At 36.5% G+C, this 18,062-nt stretch overlaps 1 protein-coding gene across 8 annotated transcripts in view; it reads left to right on the plus strand.

Moving 5' to 3' along the window:
- The window catches only part of Usp32 (ubiquitin specific peptidase 32), a 188,066-nt gene that overhangs the window by 159,624 nt on the left and 10,380 nt on the right, over window positions 1–18,062 (plus strand). For all 8 annotated transcript variants that reach the window (XM_063250896.1, XM_063250894.1, XM_063250893.1 and 5 more), the window contains 4 exons: window positions 28–239; window positions 3,244–3,428; window positions 6,686–6,772; window positions 8,349–8,469. In XM_063250896.1, the coding sequence (XP_063106966.1) occupies window positions 28–239; window positions 3,244–3,428; window positions 6,686–6,772; window positions 8,349–8,469 (605 nt within the window). The remainder of the gene's footprint in view (window positions 1–27; window positions 240–3,243; window positions 3,429–6,685; window positions 6,773–8,348; window positions 8,470–18,062) is intronic.

The raw sequence follows: 18,062 nt of genomic DNA on the forward strand, positions 1-18,062 counted from the left end.
GTGCTATTTCTTTCTTTGAATTCATAGATTTCTCCTCTTCCCCATCTACAAATGGAATGTTCTCTCTAACTACCAATGGGGACATGCCTCGGCCAATATTCATCCCTAATGGAATGCCAAACACTGTTGTGCCATGTGGAACTGAGAAGAACTTCACAAATGGAATAATGAATGGTCATATGTCATCTCTTCCTGACAACACCTTTACAGGCTACATCATTGCTATCCACCGAAAAATGGTTAGTTTCAATGTTACTATAGGTCTTTTTAGTGTCATTTGTGAAACAGCCATTTTCTGTCTTGGCAACATCTTCATTGAGCACATTTTCAGTGTGTTGTTTATGCTAATGCAAGTTACTGGAGCCAGGATTTAGTATCTCATGAGAAGGCCAGTATATGAAATGATATTCCTCACTTGTGAGGCCAGCCAGTGCACCTGAATACTACCTTGATTTAAAAATTGTGTCTTCTGTGTATTTAAAACCATGTTTCTGTCATATAAATGTGAATACCTTTGGAAAAGGTTTGGTGTAGTGGTAGTGATGTGCGTATGTGTGTGTGTATGTGTGTATTGGAGGATGACAAGAAAAAAAACTAAAAAGAAGGTATTACATTAATTCACTAGAACTGCTGTAACAGAGTATCACAAACTTAGTGGTTTAAAACAACAGAAATTCTTTCATAGTCTAAAGGCATCAACAGGGGCTGGGTATAGCTCAGCAGCACAGTGCCTGCCTGGCAAGCACAAGGTGTGAGTTTGATCCCTAGTACAAAGAAAGAAGGAGATGGGGGGAGAGGGAGGCAGGGAAGGAGGGAGGGAAGAAAGAAAGGAAGAAGAGGAGAGAGAAAGAAGAGAAGGGGGAAGGAAAAGAAGGAAGAAGAGAGAGAAAAAGAAGAAAGGAAAGCAGATAATGAGATAGGAAGGCAAGATCAACAGGATTGTGCTCCTCCTTCTCCTCCTACCTCAGCCTCTCAACTAGCTGGAAGTACAGGTGTGTCCACAGGACCAGACTTCTTAAAGAATTAAGAATGTCCAAGTAGCCAGGTGTGGTGGCACACATCTGTAATCCCAGCACTTTTAGAGACTGAGGCAGGAGAATCGCTGCAAGGTTGAGGCCAGCCTGAACTTGATAGTGAAACTCTGTCTCAAAAAGACAAAAAAAAAAGAAAAAGAAAAAAATGTCCGGGTATTCATCAAATTTTTTCATAACCCTGAATTACCATTCTGTTGTTCTAACCTATTACTTTATTAAGCAGCCATTTTCAATCTAATCCTTTTCAGTAGGTATTCTCTATATATCCATATGTTGAATATCCCTCATCTCACTTTGAAGAAAAAGAGACACTAAAATATCCAGTGCTTATCCTGGAGTGTCATAATGTGAAACCCAACAATAGTATTATTCTTTGTTCAGAGTGATATTAGCCTGCTTGGGTTTATTCAATCTCAACATAATTGAAGATATGGAAACTGCATGTATGTTTAAGTGTGTAGGATTGATAACCATATTTCTAAGTTTTTGTTGGATAGTTGAACAGAACTGGTTGCAATCTCACTGTTTGAAATCCCCACTTTATATGCTCCACTTTAGTATCTTGAATAACTATTTGTAAGAGGACAATCTATAATCATCAACTAGTGATTGCTTACTGTTTATTTTTTTCTTTGAAATTATGTATTATTTCTACCCGTTTTCTGTTTTGTTTAGTCTTTCTTTAAATTAAATTAAAAAAAAAAAAACAAAACACTACAGTACCACAGTACCCAGTGCTGATCATGGAGTGTCATGATGTGAAATCCTGCAATACTATTCTTTGTTCAGAATGATTTTAACCTGCTTTAGTTTGTTTAATGTAAACATAAATGAAGATATGGATAACTGCGTATATGTTTAAGTGTATAGGATTGACAACCATATTACTGTTTTTGTTGGACAGCTGAACAGAACTGTTTGCAGTCTTGCTGTTTGAATTCCCACTTTACATTAATGTTCCATTTTTGTGTCTTGAACAACTATTTGTAAAACAATAATATGTAAACATCAACTAGTGATTTCTTACTGTTTATTTTTTTCTCTGAACGTATGTATTATTTCTACCTATTTTGTTTTGTTTAGTCTTTTTTTAAATAAAATTAAAAGAAAAAAAAGAATATCCCTCATCTGAAAATCTCAAGATGCTTACCCAGTAAAGTTTTTGCAAATATTCCAAAATCTGAACAACTGCTGGTTCCAACCATAGGATAAGTGATATTAAAGAATATAATAAGCATCTCTTTAATGTATTCAAAACAGATTTTTAAAAATTTGACCTGTCAAGTACTTTAAAAAAAAAAATGACTGAAGTCACTTAGCTGCTTTTTTAGAAAGATGGGTAAGTCACTGTAAAATTAAATAGCTTACCCAGAGATTCAACTCAGCAGCATAAGTGCCTGCCTGGCAAATGCGAGGTCATGAGTTTGCTCCCTGGTACCTCCCCCCCCAATTAAATTAAGTAACTATGCTTCTTAAGTCTCCAAAATTTAAAAATTGTTGCTTTAACAACTACTATCAATAGCTTATTAGAAAATTGCATTATGACCCATGCATGGTGTTACTTGCCTATAATCCTTACACTCAAGAGGCTGAGGCAGAATTGCTGAGATTTTGGGACCAATATGGGTTTATATAGTTGGTTCAGAACCACATCCCAAGACCATGTATCAAAAACCAAAAAAGGTGGACCAGACATGTGGCATATACCTTTTTTTTTTTGGTACCAGGGATCAAACTCACAACTTTGTGCTTGCCAGGCAGTTGCTTAGGGTACTGGAGTTAAATCTTTGGTCCATCTTTAATCCCAATTCTTGGGAGGCTGAGACAAGAAGACTGATGTAAATTTGAGGCAGAGTACATTCCATAGTGAGATTCTGATTCAGGATTGCATTTTCAAGAAGTATTTTTATTGGCATACTTTCTTTTTTTCTTTCTTTTTTTACATATGATTCAGTGTGTGGGGGAAATGCCTAACAGAGAAAACTATAATTTGAAAACATTAATTACTGAAATCTAAATTTTGTGACTCATTGGTAATACCTCAGCCTATCAGTGATTTTACTTTAACTGCTGTCATCATATTAACAATTTTTCCAAAAATATGAAATATGGTAGAAACTAATTTGAAAATGTGCAGCAATGCATGTTACCACAGTCCTGGAAGAATCAGACCTATCTTCTTACTTTCTTCCCTTGTTTGTACATACAGATGAGAACAGAACTGTATTTCCTGTCATCACAGAAGAATCGGCCCAGCCTTTTTGGAATGCCATTGATTGTTCCATGTACTATCCATACCCGGAAAAAAGATCTTTATGATGCAGTTTGGATTCAAGTATCTCGACTAGCCAGCCCACTTCCACCTCAGGAAGCTAGTAACCATGCTCAGGATTGGTAAGTTTGAGGATTAGTCTGACTTGTGGTTTTTAGATTCTAAAAGAATAATTTATATGAATTGTGTACAATAATATGGTCCATTCTACATTAAGTTAATCACTCTTGGAAGAACCATTCAGAGAGCATACAATTCAGTCATTTGGTTTAAGATTTTGAGTAAGAAATATAGCTTCATTTTGTCACCTAGACATTCCAGTGTCTAGTAATTCTCTAATCTCTTAGCTAACTCCCTCTTACTACTGCTTCAGGTAAAATCCTTGCCTCCTGCTATTAGAAAAATAGAGAATGTTAAGCCATGCAAGGTGGCTCTGACCTGTAATTGCAGCACTGTCTGGGAGACTGATGCAGGACAATCACAAGTTTGAGCCCAGAGTGAGCACGTAATGACTTAGCAAGCCCTGTTGCTAAAAAAATTAAAAAAGGGCTGAGAGTGTAGCTCAGTTCAAAGGCCCTGGATTTAGTTCCCAATACCACCAAAAAACCCTGAAAAGAGTAGTATGACTTCTCCAGGAAGTTTGTATCATCTCATCATCTCAATTCTCTGGGATGGGAGTGACAGTGTACTTTGTCTGTCATGAATTTTAAAGTCTTATGGTACATTACACATGAGTTAATTGAATTATTTCCATACTGTGTTATTTTAACATGGGCTAATTTATAGATTTAGATAAAGATAGTAAATATTTTATGTAGGTTTTTCATTCCTCCTACCATATTCTGTTGGATTACTAAATGCATTTACTTCATTGAGATTATGGGTGCCTTACATCTCAGTTAAATTGTGTATCATATATTTAACTGTCATGGTACAAATGAGAATTCAGCTTAGTAAAAAGTTCTTTGTTATAGTATGAACTCTTTTCCTGATTAAGTAGGTAGGGTTTAAGATGAGTAGATCTTAAAGGAAAACTGCAAATAATAGTTATAAATAGTTGACGATTATGTGTTCAGTAAAGATGACTTTTGGGTGAGATTAAATTTGAAATGAGAGTCTGATCTAATTAAAGGACTTTTCCCAGGATTTGCTAATAAATTAGATAGGGATGAGAGAAAGAGAAATCTACACTAAATTTTCAGCTTGAGCAATTGTTTGTGGATGATGATACCATTGAATGAAGCAAGGGAAACTAGAGAAGGAACAGCATGTTTTGGCAGAAATGGACAGGTATCAAGTTAAATTGAAGATATCTATTGTTATAGTCAAATGAGAAATTCATTGAATGTCCTTTTCTGGAAATGTAAATATAAATGTTAAAGCTTCAAGATGGGGCAGTACCCCTAACAGAGAATTAGGTACAGAAGATGCCCAAGATCTAACTCCTGTTGCATTCCAACAGTTAGAGGTTGAAATGAGGAAGGAGAAAGAGCAGCTGTATGTCTCTGATTTCCATCAAAGAATCCAGTGGATCACAATAGCCAAAAAGTGAGAACAACTCAAGAGTTAAACTCAGCAGATGAATGGATTTGCAAAATAGAGTTTGCACATGTGATAGAATATTACTCACCCATCAGAAAGAATGAACCACCAGTATGTGTAGCAACAGGAAGCATGAAAGCATGATCAGTCAAAGAAGCCAGTCACAAAAGTCAAATCTTTTGTTTTTATGCAGTGTCTATAATAAGCAAATTTATAGAGACAGGAAGTAGATTACAGATAGGATCGTAAAGAGGCTTGGGATGAGGTGTTAGTTTTGCATTACTGTAACGAATACCTGACATGGCCAAGTTAAAGAGTGAAAAGGTTAAAAGCTGAGCATGGTAGCACATACCTATCATCCCACCATTTAGGAGAGTGAGGCAAGTTTGAGGCCAGCCTGGGCTATATAGTGAGTTCAGGTCAGCCTGAACTATATAGTGAGACCCTGTCTCAAAAAAACTAAAAAAGGGGGAAAGATTTATATTGGCTCACAGTTTTGGAGGATTTGGTCCTTGATTGCCTGGCATTATCGCTTTTGAACCTGATACACAGCAGAACATCATGATAGGGAATGAATAGTTGACCAAGTGACAGCCAGTTGACAAAGAAGAGATGAGACCTACGTCCCAACATCCGCTTCAAGGATACAACCTCAGTGACCTACAATCTTCCAGTGAGTCCTGCCTCCTAAATGTTCCACCACTCCTGAGTAATGGCACAGGCTGAAGACTGCGTCTTCAACATACTGAGCTTTGGGAGACGATCAAGATCCAAACCATAGCAGGAGGAACATTATTTTTGTTTAATGGCTGCATTATAGCTTTCCCTCTGAGAATGCTACACAGTTGTGTTGTTCCACAGTCTTTTAATTCTTCATGCTTGACTTCATTTGGGCATGATACTGGACAGTTAAAAGCTATCAACAATCATTCATTGGATAGATGGTTATGTGGAAAGATAGGGAACGCCTGCCTATGCTTAATACAACACTCACTTTCGCCTTTACAATGAGTCTTTATTGTGGTTTCATTACTTTCAGCAGCCATGTGATAGCCGCTGCCAACTGCCAAATAGCTATAAAATATATTGCTTTTACCTATGTTGCATTACCTTTTCTCCATCCAGCTTTATGAACGTTAACTGATAAGTGTAGGGCGTACTCTTTTGTGGGGCGGTTTGGTGCTAGAGATTAAAGCCAGGGCCTTGTACTTCAGTATACGCTGTTCCACTGAGCTACCATCCCAGCCCAAGAATTGTGTATACTTAAAGTGTAATATGTATGAGTTGTTGTATTACTTCTTACTGAAGTGAAGCAAGGATTGGTATTTTTTAAATTTGAACAACTCATGAGGCTATCCTGATACAGTTGGTAACAAGTTAAGAAAAATGGAATGTACCTTATAGCTTTGAGTAATTAAAGTAGAGAAAAGGATTTACTTTGTATAATTAACAGAAAGCTGAGGAAGGCTTCTGAATAGAAAGTCTTCTGTGATAGGTCAGTATTCTTGTCATGGAAAGGTCTTAGTTTAATGTGAAATAAGTCTGCTGATAAAATTAGCGCTAAAGGATAATTGATGTTTCATTTAATAATTAGCTTATCTTATAAAATTTGGACTCTTTTGGAGACACCTGGCAATGTAGTGTGTGAAAGCAATATAGCCTAAGGTGACTGACACAGAGCTGCAGCTAATGGATTGGGAAAAGCAACACTGAGCTGTCAGCATGAGTATACTGTTAGGGCACATCCTTTTTCCTAGAATCACTTAGAGAACAAAAAGGACTTGGCTCTCAAACCAAATGTCTTCTTAGATTTTTTGGTTTGTGTTTTCTGTTTCAGTGATGACAGCATGGGCTATCAATATCCTTTCACTCTGCGAGTTGTGCAGAAAGATGGGAACTCCTGTGCTTCGTGCCCATGGTATAGGTAAAGTGACCTCTGCTAAAAAAAATTATTAGTAGAATTATAGCTTCAGATATTATACCTTTTTCATAAACTTTTAGTTTTGGTAAATAATAATGAACAGTGAGAAACTTAAACTTAGGAATTGTTCTCATTCATCTCTTCTTTATAAGACTGCTAGCTAAATTTTGCTTTTGAGATGTAGCCAATTTCATGAACTCTGCAAATATATGTAATATGTGTGTGTATGTGTATATATATATTATATATTACAGTCCACCCCAAATTCATAGCTTAAGATCAACTTTTTTTATTCTTTTTTTTCCCCCCTGAGATAGGGTCTCACTATGTAGTTCAGCGAGGCCTCAAACTCACTGTGTAGCCCAGGCTGGCCTCACACGACAATCCTCCTGTCTCAGTCTCCCTAGTGCTGGGATTACAGGTATGCGCTACCACACCTGGCTAACATTTTTTATTCTAAACTTTTTTAAGAGAGGGTCTCACTGTGTTGTCCAAGCAGGTCTCAAACTCAGGTAATTTTCCCTCAGTCTGCCAAGGCTGTACCAGAGGCACATGCTACTGTGCCTAGCCATATTATTCTAAACTTTCTGCATATATAGATCATTTTGGCAGTTCTGACCCAATAAAACATAGTCTGATCACTAGACCTTGTTGGAAGTCCATTTTTGGGTTTTTTTGTTTTTGTTTTTTGTTTTTTGAGTTTTTGAGACAGGGTCTTGCTTTGTAGTTCAGGCTGGCCTATTCACTATGTAACCAAGGCTGACCTTGAGATCCCTGGTGACCCTCCTCAGTCCTGGGATGACAGGCATGTACTCCCTTGCCTGACTTGTTTTTTAGTTTTTAGAAGAGTTAATGAAACTCTGGGTGTGGTGGTCATGCCTGTCATCCCAGCACTCGGGAGGCTGAGGAAAGAGGATCATTGTAAGTTTGAGATCATCCTGGACTACAAAGTGAACTTAAGGCCAGCCTGAACCTCATAATGAGACCCTGTCTAAAAAAAAAGGGAAAAGAGTAAATGGCAATTGATTAGGAAAATGCCAGACAATACTGAAATCAACTGTTAGAGAACTGAAATAGTCCTAACAGACTGAATAGGAATTGGGAACCATTGTGTTCCTCCATGCAACTCCATAAATTTTATTTGCAAATACTTAATGTGCCATTTTACAAACAAGGAGCTTAAAAAAAAAAACAAAAAACAAAAAACAGGAGCTAAGCATTGTTAGGTAAGTTACCCTACCTCAGACCATTAAATAATTAAATTTAGAATTTCTTTAGAGCAGATGATCTCAAATAACCAATTCTTATATAACATACTTGTTTTAACCTTTTATCTTCCCATATGTTATCAAATCTTTGTCAAGTGCTTTATAAAACCATAAACTTAAAGGTGATATGCATAATTCCTTCCCTGCAATAATAATTAATAAATATTACTATATTTGTCAGAGTGTGAAATGGGAAGCCCGTGACATTGTGATGCTAAGAGAAAAGCAGAAAAGGAAGAATATTTCTGATTGAGAAAATTTAGATTCCTTCATAATTATTTATTCATCTGTGGCTTTTTTCCTTCATTTAGATTTTGTAGAGGCTGTAAAATTGATTGTGGGGAAGACAAAGCTTTCATTGGAAATGCCTATATTGCTGTGGATTGGGACCCTACAGCTCTTCACCTTCGCTATCAAACATCACAAGAAAGAGTAAGTGCTGCTCAGGCCCACTATAAGAAGATGGTTTTTATATGTGAAATTTTTCCCAGCTTGACTGTATGACAACAATGTAAAACAACTAGAAAAGCAATTATTGGGACTGTCTATGGCACTTAACATATTGACATAATTTCTTGGGGTTTTTTCTCCCAACCTCAGGAAACAATTGTGTTAGACATAAAATTCAAAAAAAAAATTTTTTTTTGTACTGGGGATCAAACTCACAATTTAGTGCTTGCCAGGCAGGCATTTATATCACAGAGCTAAATCCCTGGCCCTAATCATTAAATCTTGAAATAAGCATTATAACTAAGACATATTCTGTGACCATGACATACTGATAAACATGTTTCTGCTATTTATTGTCATTGAAGGTCTAGTATTTGATAACCGCAAATACTTAACTCCTGTACGTCCCACGGTGATAGCTATTACTTTTATTATTTTTTTTTTATTTTAAAGAGAATTTAAAAACAATAAAAATGATACAGGCTCTCAAAACAAAATGTAAGGGCTGGGGATTTAGCTCAGCGGCATAAGCACTTGCCTTGCAAGGAGGCAGTCATGAGTTCGATCCCTGGTACTGATAAAAACGAAAAAGACAAAAAAAAAAAGATGATAGGAAATTAATAATTATTATATTGTGTATTGTCAATAGTTGCTCAGATTACCATATATAGACATGCAGAATTGATCAAACAATATAAGCTCTAACTGTTCCTTTCACAATATCTATTTAATCTTTTGGATTTTACTTACTATTTCAATTTCTTACACTAGGGAGACAATATGATGTTTATACATGCAAGTCTGATTTATTTCACTTATGAGTATGGTCTCTAGTTGCATGAATTTACCTACAAAAGTCTCAAATTTTTCTTTATGGCTAAATAGTACTTCATTGTATAAAAATATCACGTCTTTTTTATCTATTCCACAGCTGATAGGCATTTGGGTTGTTTCCAAGACTTAGCTATTACAAATTATGCTGCTATAAACATGAGTACACATATATTGCTGTGGTATGATGTTTTCAGTTCTTGAAAAATACCCATAAGTAGAATAGCTGGATTAAATGAGACCTCTAGTGCTAGTTTTTTGAAGAATCTCCACACTGACTTCCACAGTGGTTGTACCAGTCAACTTTTTCACCAATAATTAAAAAGCTTCTTTTTCCCCACAGCCTCACCAGCATTTGTAATTGGTTGATTTCTTTCTTTTTTTAAATTTTATTTAAGGAAAAAAAAGATAAAGCAGAGAAAGGGTACAAGTTATACAGGTTTACAGAAATAAATAAACAGTAGGAAATCACTAGTTAATGGATTACATATTGTCATCTTAGAAATAATTGTTCAAATTACAAAATTAAAGCTTATAAAGTGGACATTCCAACAGTGAGACTGCAAACAGTTCTGTTCAATGATACAACAAAACTCAGTAATATCATTATCTATCTTATACACTTAAATATACATGCAGTTACATCGTTTAGAGCACTTTCTTTTCCTCTCTTTTGTACAATGACAATTACACATTTTGGGTTTTGTTGCTCCCACAGTCCTTATTACTTTTTTGGAAGAGCGTAGAATCAAATGTGACATAACAGAACAGAGTCAGTCAAATCAAAAGGATGAACATAATAGATAATGTAAAAGCATAATACAAGGTGATCAACAATGGTTACCATGATGCCTCCCACTATCTCTAATAGAATTGCCTATATCATCAGTTATAAAAAAATTGAACAAAACAGTAAAGAACAAAACCAACAAAACCAAAACATTGGAGACATTATAGGTCTTCAAAAGTAGATAATAGTCAACCAGAATGGGCATCATAATGAATCCCACTATCTTCAGAGCTGTTGCCTAAACTTTTGAACCTGGTACTATCAAAGCAAAACAGAATAGAGGAACATCAGTCAAAACAAGATGGTGAGAGCAATGCAGGGCTTTAAATCAAGATAATGGAAAGTCAAAGTGGGTTACTATAATATATCCCGCTACCTTTTCATTTATTTTTCCTTTAATTAAAAGGATAAAAATAAAAAAGTAAATAATAAAATGGAGATTGAAATAAAAGAGGGCATAACAGCAAAACAGCACAGATCAAAACATAACCATTTAAGCAAAATAGTGTTTCACCACAAGATATCCCAACATAAGAGTAGTTACCATATTGTCTCTTTCCTTGAAATCTTTGAGTATAAGTTCGTATACTGTAGCATCAAATATATCAAAACAATGTAAAACCATTTAAGAGAATGACAGTATTACAGGGTATTTAGAATCAACTAACAGAAAATGAACAATCTCCTGTATAATCTCCTTGTCTATAAAAGTTTTGCTTATACTATCATATATAATAAAATCCAATAAGATACAACCTGTTTAGACCAATGGAGTCAGAAGAACAAAAGCTTGATGAGACTTCAAAACAAGATGATACTAAATCAGTATTACCTCTTAAGACGTCATTTTCTTCAAAATAGCTGTTCCTATCATCCAATCTTCTCTGCCTCATTTCTGTTGAGCTCTTTTTCTGTCATTAGTTGTCAGTTTGTCTTCTTCATTTTGTTTTCTGCTCCATTCATTGTGGCCTCTCTGCCGCTATTTCTGGATTCTTCATATTTTTCTTCTTTAGAATATCCTGCAGTATTCTCTGTAGAGTTGAATTGGTGGTTGCATATTCCCCTAGTTCCTCTTTATCCTGGAAGCACCTTGTTTTTCCATCAATTTCCAGAGATAGTTGTGCAGGATATATCAATCTTGGCCGGAGGTTATTATCTTTCAAAGCTTGAATTATTTCCCCCCACGCTCTTCGTGATTTGATGGTTTGTGCCGAGAAGTCTGCTGTAATTCTGATGGGTGTTCCCTTGTAAGTGATCTGTTTCTTGTCTCTGATGGCTTTTAATATTCTGTTCTTGTATTGGATTTCTGGAATTTTAATTATTATATGCCTGGGTGTAGCTCTGTTTGGGTTGTAGGTGGCTGGGGTCCTGTATGCTTCATACAACTGAGTATCTTTACCTTTTGCTAAATTAGGAAGATTCTCCTGGATTATTTCTGTGAGTAGCTTATGTAGTTCATTTGTTTCTGTCCCTACTTCTTTTATGTTCTTAATTCTTAAGTTATAAACCCTCTTATCATCTTCTAGTCTTTGTATTATTGCTGTTTGTTTCTTTGTTATTTTTAAGAAGTTTTTCATTTCATGCTCCCATATTACAAATCTGTCCTCCAGTTCAGATAATCTGTCCTTAAGTTTCTTTCAAGCTGTTATGCCAGTTTTCGATAGAGTTTTTGGTTTCCTGGTAATCTCTTTGAACCTGCTTCACATATTCTATGCTTTCTCTATTTTGTCTATTAAACAATTCTCCCCTCTTTTTCTGTTCTTCCATTCCGCCATCTGTTTTTTTCTTGGGTGGTGCTTAGCATTTCTCTAACTATTCTGCTATTATGTCTAGCTTCAGGTCATTAATAACTTCATTCCTGAACTTGTCTATGAGGCTCTGGAGATAGCGCTTTATATCTATTGGTGCTGTATCTGCTATTGCCTCTTTCTCAGGATTGGGGGCCGAGAAGCCTTTCTTGTTGCTGCTTCTTCCCGTATTCTTTGTTCCTTATATATGCAAGCGTATATAGGAGGCCCAGCTTCCTTCCCTGGCAGCCACAGTCTGATTGAATTGCACCGGCTAGGTGTTCCCGCCCACCGCAGCACACCAGGAAGTTGCAGACCAGGCAGCCTATGCGGGGCCCGCCCCTCCAGGTCAATCTACCTTCAGGTGCTGGGACCTGGGCTGTGCTAGCCTACTGGGTCTCAGCCAGTAGCATCATGTAGGCTAGGCACTGCTCACCAATCCCGCTTGAGAGGGGGATACGTGACTGAAGTCATTGCAGCGCCCTGTTCCCGCAAGTCTGCCTGGTCCCAGAATGTCCTCTGTTGGAGTCTCCTAGACTGTGGAAGAGTCCCAGTTTCTCTCACTCATTGCAGGTCAATGCACAGCTCCCCACCTGTCCTGCTTTCAACTCCGTTCACTGATTCCCGTTCTCAGCTTTCATGAGTCTCTCTCCCTGCCGAGCCGATGTAGACGCAGCAGCAGCAGCAGCAGCGGCGGGGAAATCCAAATCACGGCTTCCAATGGCGCGGGCTCCAACTTCCACACTGAGGCTTTTCTGTTCCTGTTATAGCACCAGGATTGCATTCCCAGTTGGTTTCTCTCAGCCTAGTTTGTTCTTGGGTCAGCGGGGCATATCTCCTCTTGCTTATGATTCTTTACTCTGCACCATTCCTGAATTCTAAGCTGGGTCTTTCTGAGAGCCTCCATAGCTGCTGCTATCTGTCCGCCATATTCTCCCGGAACCTTGTAATTGGTTGATTTCTTGATGATAGTCATTCTCTGTGGGGTGAGGTGGAATCTCAGTGTCATTTTAATGTGCACTTCTTGAATGACCATGGGTGTTGAACATGTTTTCATCACTTTCATCTAAGAATTGTGTATTCATCTCTGTGTTCATTTTTGGATTAGGTCTTTGAATATGAGGAGCCTGATATTTTTAATTCTTCATATGTTCTAGATAGAAGTCCTTTGAGGGCCAGGTGGCTAAAACTTTTCCCAATTTGTGGGTTTTATTTTTAGTCTGTTGGTGATTTCTTTTCAGATGCAAAAACTTTTTAGTAAGATGAGAACCTAGTTGTTGATTCTTTGAAGTATTTTCCATATAGTTTGGTTTTTGTTCATGAACTCTCTGCCTACCTCTATGTTTTGGAGATTTCTACCTATTTTCTGTTCCAATAGATTTAGTGTTTCTGTTTTAATATTTAGATCTTTGATCCATTTTGACTTTAAGTTTAGTGCATGGTGAGAGGCATGAGTCAAGTTTTAGTCTTTGGCATGTGGAAAGCCAGGTTTTCTAGCACCATGTATTAAAGAGGCCATCTTTCTTCCAGTGAACATGTTTGGCACTCTTTGTCAAAGACAGGATAGGCCAAGCGTGTTTGTAGTTGCATCTATATCTTCTGTTCCATTGGACCTCAGGTCTGGTTTTTTGTTTTTTGCTTTTTGCCAGTACCATGCTAATTTTATCACAGTAGCTTTGTAGTATAATTTCAAATCAGGGATTGGAATGCTTCCTGCCTTTCCTTTGTTACCCAACATTGCCTTTGCTATTCTAGTTCTCTTCTGGTTCCAGATGAACTTTAGGGATGGTTTCTCTAGATTTGTGAAGTGTACTAATGGTATTTTGATCAAGATTGCATTAAATCTGATGCATATAACAGTTTTGGGAATCTGGCTGTTTCCAAAATGTTGGTTCTTCCTATCCATGAGTAAGGAATATCTTTCCATTTTCTAAGCTAGTCAAGCCCAAACTTCAGAGAAGGGAGGAAATTATACAAAGGTCAGAAATTAACACAATTGAGACTTCAGGAAACGATACCAAGAATTAATGAATCAAAGAGTTGGTTCTTTGAAAGAATAAATAAGATTGATAAACCCCTAGCCAACCTTATCAAAAAAAAGAGAAAAAAACTCAAGTTTAATGCTGGGGATTTAACTCAGCAGCACAAGTGCCTACCTGGCAAGTGCTAGGTCATGAGTTTGAGTCCTGCTACCAAAAAAAAATCTCAGATTTATACACTAAGGAATGAAAAGGATAAAATCACTTCAGATCCTGTGGAAATTCTAAAGATTGTCAATACCTACTTCGAAAGTCTACTCTCATAGGATGGAAAACACAGAAGAAATGGACAGATTCCTAGAAACATACAAATTACAAAAGCTGGATCACAGAGTTGGGCCTGGTTATTACTTGGAGGGGAGACTAAAGCTGGATCAGGAAGATATAAAAATTCTAAATAACCCAATATCAGTTAGTGAAATTGAAAATGTAATTAAAAATTTACCAACAAAGAAGGGCTGAGGATTTAGCTTACAGGCATAAGCGCCTGCCTTGCAAGTGTGCGGTCGTGAGTTTGATCCTTGATACCAATAAAAAAGAAAAAGACCAAAAAAAAACCCTTACCAACAAAGAAAAGCCCAGGCTCAGCGGTACAAGCGCCTGCCTGGTAAGCATGAGGTCATGAGTTCAATCCCCAGTACCAAAAAAAAAGCCCAAGTCCTGGTAGATTCACAGCTGAATTCTATAAGAAATTTAGAGAAAAATGAATATGCCAGTACTCTTCAAACTCTTTAATGAAATTGAAAGAAAAGCAGTTCTCCTTGACTCATTCCTAGATGCAAGGATTACACTGATACTAAAATCAGAGAAAGACCCAACCAAAAAGGAGAACTACTTGCCAATCTCCCTAATGAACATAGACGCAAAAATCTTCAATAAAATACTAGCAAACAGAATGCAGCAAATCATCAAGAATATTGTACACCACATCCAAGTGAGATTCATCCCAGGAATGGTTCAGCATATGCAAATCAATGAATATAATGTACCATATCAATACAGCCAAAGACATATCACATGGTCAGGGGCTGGAGATTTAGCTCAGCGGCATAAGTGCCATAAGCATGCAGTTGTGAGAGTTTGATCCCTGGTACAGATAAAAAAACAAACAAACAAAAAAACAAATATCACATGGTCATCTCAACAGATAACAGAAAAAGTTTTTATTAAAGTCCGACACTCAAAAACAAGCAAACCAAAAAACCCTATAGACAATCAGAATAAAATGGATTTGGGGGAAAAATTTTTTTAAAATCAAAATAGATGGTCTTTAATAAGCTAATAAAAGCCATCTATGACACACCAACAGCTAACATCATACTAAGTGGACAAAAACTGAAAGTTTTTACTCTAAAAGCAGGAACAAGACAAGGATGTTCACTATCACCACTCCTATTCAGTATATCTAGAAACATTAGCCAGAGCAGTTAGACAGGAGAGAGAAATAAAAGGAATAAGGATAGGAAAGGATGAATAAAGTATCATTATTTGCAAATGACATGATACTCTACATAGAAGACCCCAAAAACTCTACTGAAAGATTTCTGGATTTGATAGCCAAATTCAGTAGTATAGCTAGATACAAAGTCAACACTCAAAAATCAGTAGCCTTCCTGTACACAAACAACAAACTCACTGAGAGAGAAATTAGGAAAACTACACCCTTCCTTAGTAACATCCAAAAAAAAAAAAAATGAAGTAGTAAGGAATCAACAACAAAAATAAAAGATTTATACATTGAAAATTACAGTTCTCTGAAAAAAGCTATTTTTAATGAGCATAGTGATCACAAAAATTAAAATGTTTCAAGACTGGATTCCTAAGATTACATCTCAGTGGCTCTTCTTCACACCTTATATTTTTCTTTTGCCATTAGCTAGGCAGAAAGGTTTTTTGTTTTTACGGGATTGAACTCATGACCTCACACTTGCCAGGCTAAATCCCCAGCCCTTTTGTTTGTTTTTAAAGAATGTTTACTAAAGATTACTTCAAAATATAAAACAGGGCTGGAAGTTAGCTCAGTGGTAGAACATTTGCCTAGCATGTGCCAAGGTTTCCTTGGGTTGGTTTATTTCCAACAATGAATTAAAAAATAAGACGTAAAGAGAGGGGGAGAACAACTAACTTCAGACATCAAGCAAATATTGCTTGAAGGGTAGGGTAGCAGTATTAAGAACGTGATAGAAAAATAAAAGCAACAGAATCAAAGTTTTGTAAGTCATATTGGGAATTATAGTGAGTTTTTTATTTATATACCTCTAGATTTTCAGAAATTTGTTTTATTAGTAAAAGCATTCCCATCAGATAAGTTAGTAATAGTAATTGATTTTTTTTTTTTTTTTTTTTGGTACTGGGGATCGAACTCATCACCTCACGCTTGCCAGCCAAATGCTTTTGCCACTGAGCTAAATACCCAGCCCCAATGTTCTTCTTTTTGTGCTATTGAGGAATAAAGAAACTGTCCATTCCAGGCCAAGTTCCATTTAGATACCTTAATACGCCTCTCCACACCCTGATGCTCCTGACAGCTTTTTCCAGCTGAGTACAATTTATGATATTTTCCAAATGAAAGATCACTGAGCTAACAGATTCAGCTGAGAAGTTGATGTTCCATATTGTGTTCTCAGGGCTGGGGATTTAGCTCAGCAGCATAAGTGCCTGCCGTGTAAGCAGGCAGTCGTGAGTTCGATCCCTGGTACCGATAAAAACGAAAAAGACAAAAAAAAAAAATTTCATTCCATATTGTGTTCTCTGTGCAAGATAATTTAGTAACAACCTTAGCCATGCTCCCTGGGAAGAGCAAAATTTTAGCAATTCATAGAAAGATTGCTAAATCTTTTCATCACAAAATATGAAAAGAAATTATTCTAACAAATGGCATTTTTGTCAAAGATTTTTTTAAAGATTGACTCTGTAAATAAATTTTTACAAGCCCAGTGAGTGATCTAAACACCTCTGAAAGTCATGCCTTTGATAGGAAGAAGGGCCTACATGACTAGTTAAATCTTGCCCCAGTTCCACTTTCAGTGAGGCACTTAAGAAGCTATTGAGAAATCCTGCCTTGCTGAGTGAGGACACATGAGTAATCTAGGCTCTTCCTATATATGGTTTCTGCATGTGCTTAGTTAGGTAGACAAAGAGGATAACCACACTGAACCAAGTCCTGGGTGTGGTGATGCATGCCTATAATCCCAGCACTCCGGAGGCTGAGGCAGGAGGATAGAGGCGAGTTCAAGGTCAACCTGAACTGCCTAGTGAGACCCTGTCTCCAAAGAAAAAAACTTGAACCAAGTATATGTGGTCCATATGTTTTATATTTTCCAGTGATTTCTAGAAATTTTTCCTAGGGAAATAAGATACTCTATCATATTACATTTTAAAATAGTAAAAATATTTGAAATAATGTGTACCCCATATTAGAGGATGATTAAATAAAATATGGTGTATTTATTAGATAAAATACAGTCTATTGGAATGACCTACTTTTACTGACTTTTTCCTTTAACTGATATAGCAAAATGGCACTAGTTTTTTCATAAAGTAAGATTAAAAAGTTACATATAGTGAGAAAAAAATCTTTTAATATTTTAAAAAATCAAAATACTGTTTAGGAAGAGGAGAGTGAAAGAATCTTTGTATTAAGAATAAAAAAGGGGAGGGGCTTGAGGATTTAGCTCAGCAGCATAAGCGCCTGCCTTGCAAGCAGCCAGTTATGAGTTTGATCCCTGGTACTGATAAAAAAAATTAATTAATTAAAAAAATAAAAAAGGGGCTGAGAATTTAGCTCAGCGGCATAAGAGCCTGCCTTGCAAGTCCATAGCTGTGAGTTCGATCCCTGGTACCGATTTAAAAAAAAAAAGAATAAAAAAGATTTCTCTATCTTTTTACATTTTTGATGAGGGTATTTATAAAGAATTCAGAGTATTTGAACAATAATAAAGAAGCTGAGCATGAATCCCAACAGGTAAAAATAATATCTGTTAGAGAAAATTTATTGATAATACAAATTATAGTCTTTCAGTGTTTTCATCAGTTTCCTTACAGTCCCTGCCTGTGTTCCACAGAAAATATGGACAATAAAAACTCAACATTCTTTAGTGGCATATTATAATTTGTGATTGACCCAGA

The sequence above is a fragment of the Cavia porcellus genome, unplaced genomic scaffold (genome assembly GCF_034190915.1).
Source record: "Cavia porcellus strain 051 isolate PalLab524CR breed Dunkin Hartley unplaced genomic scaffold, mCavPor4.1 scaffold_6, whole genome shotgun sequence".
Classification (NCBI taxonomy): domain Eukaryota; kingdom Metazoa; phylum Chordata; class Mammalia; order Rodentia; family Caviidae; genus Cavia; species Cavia porcellus.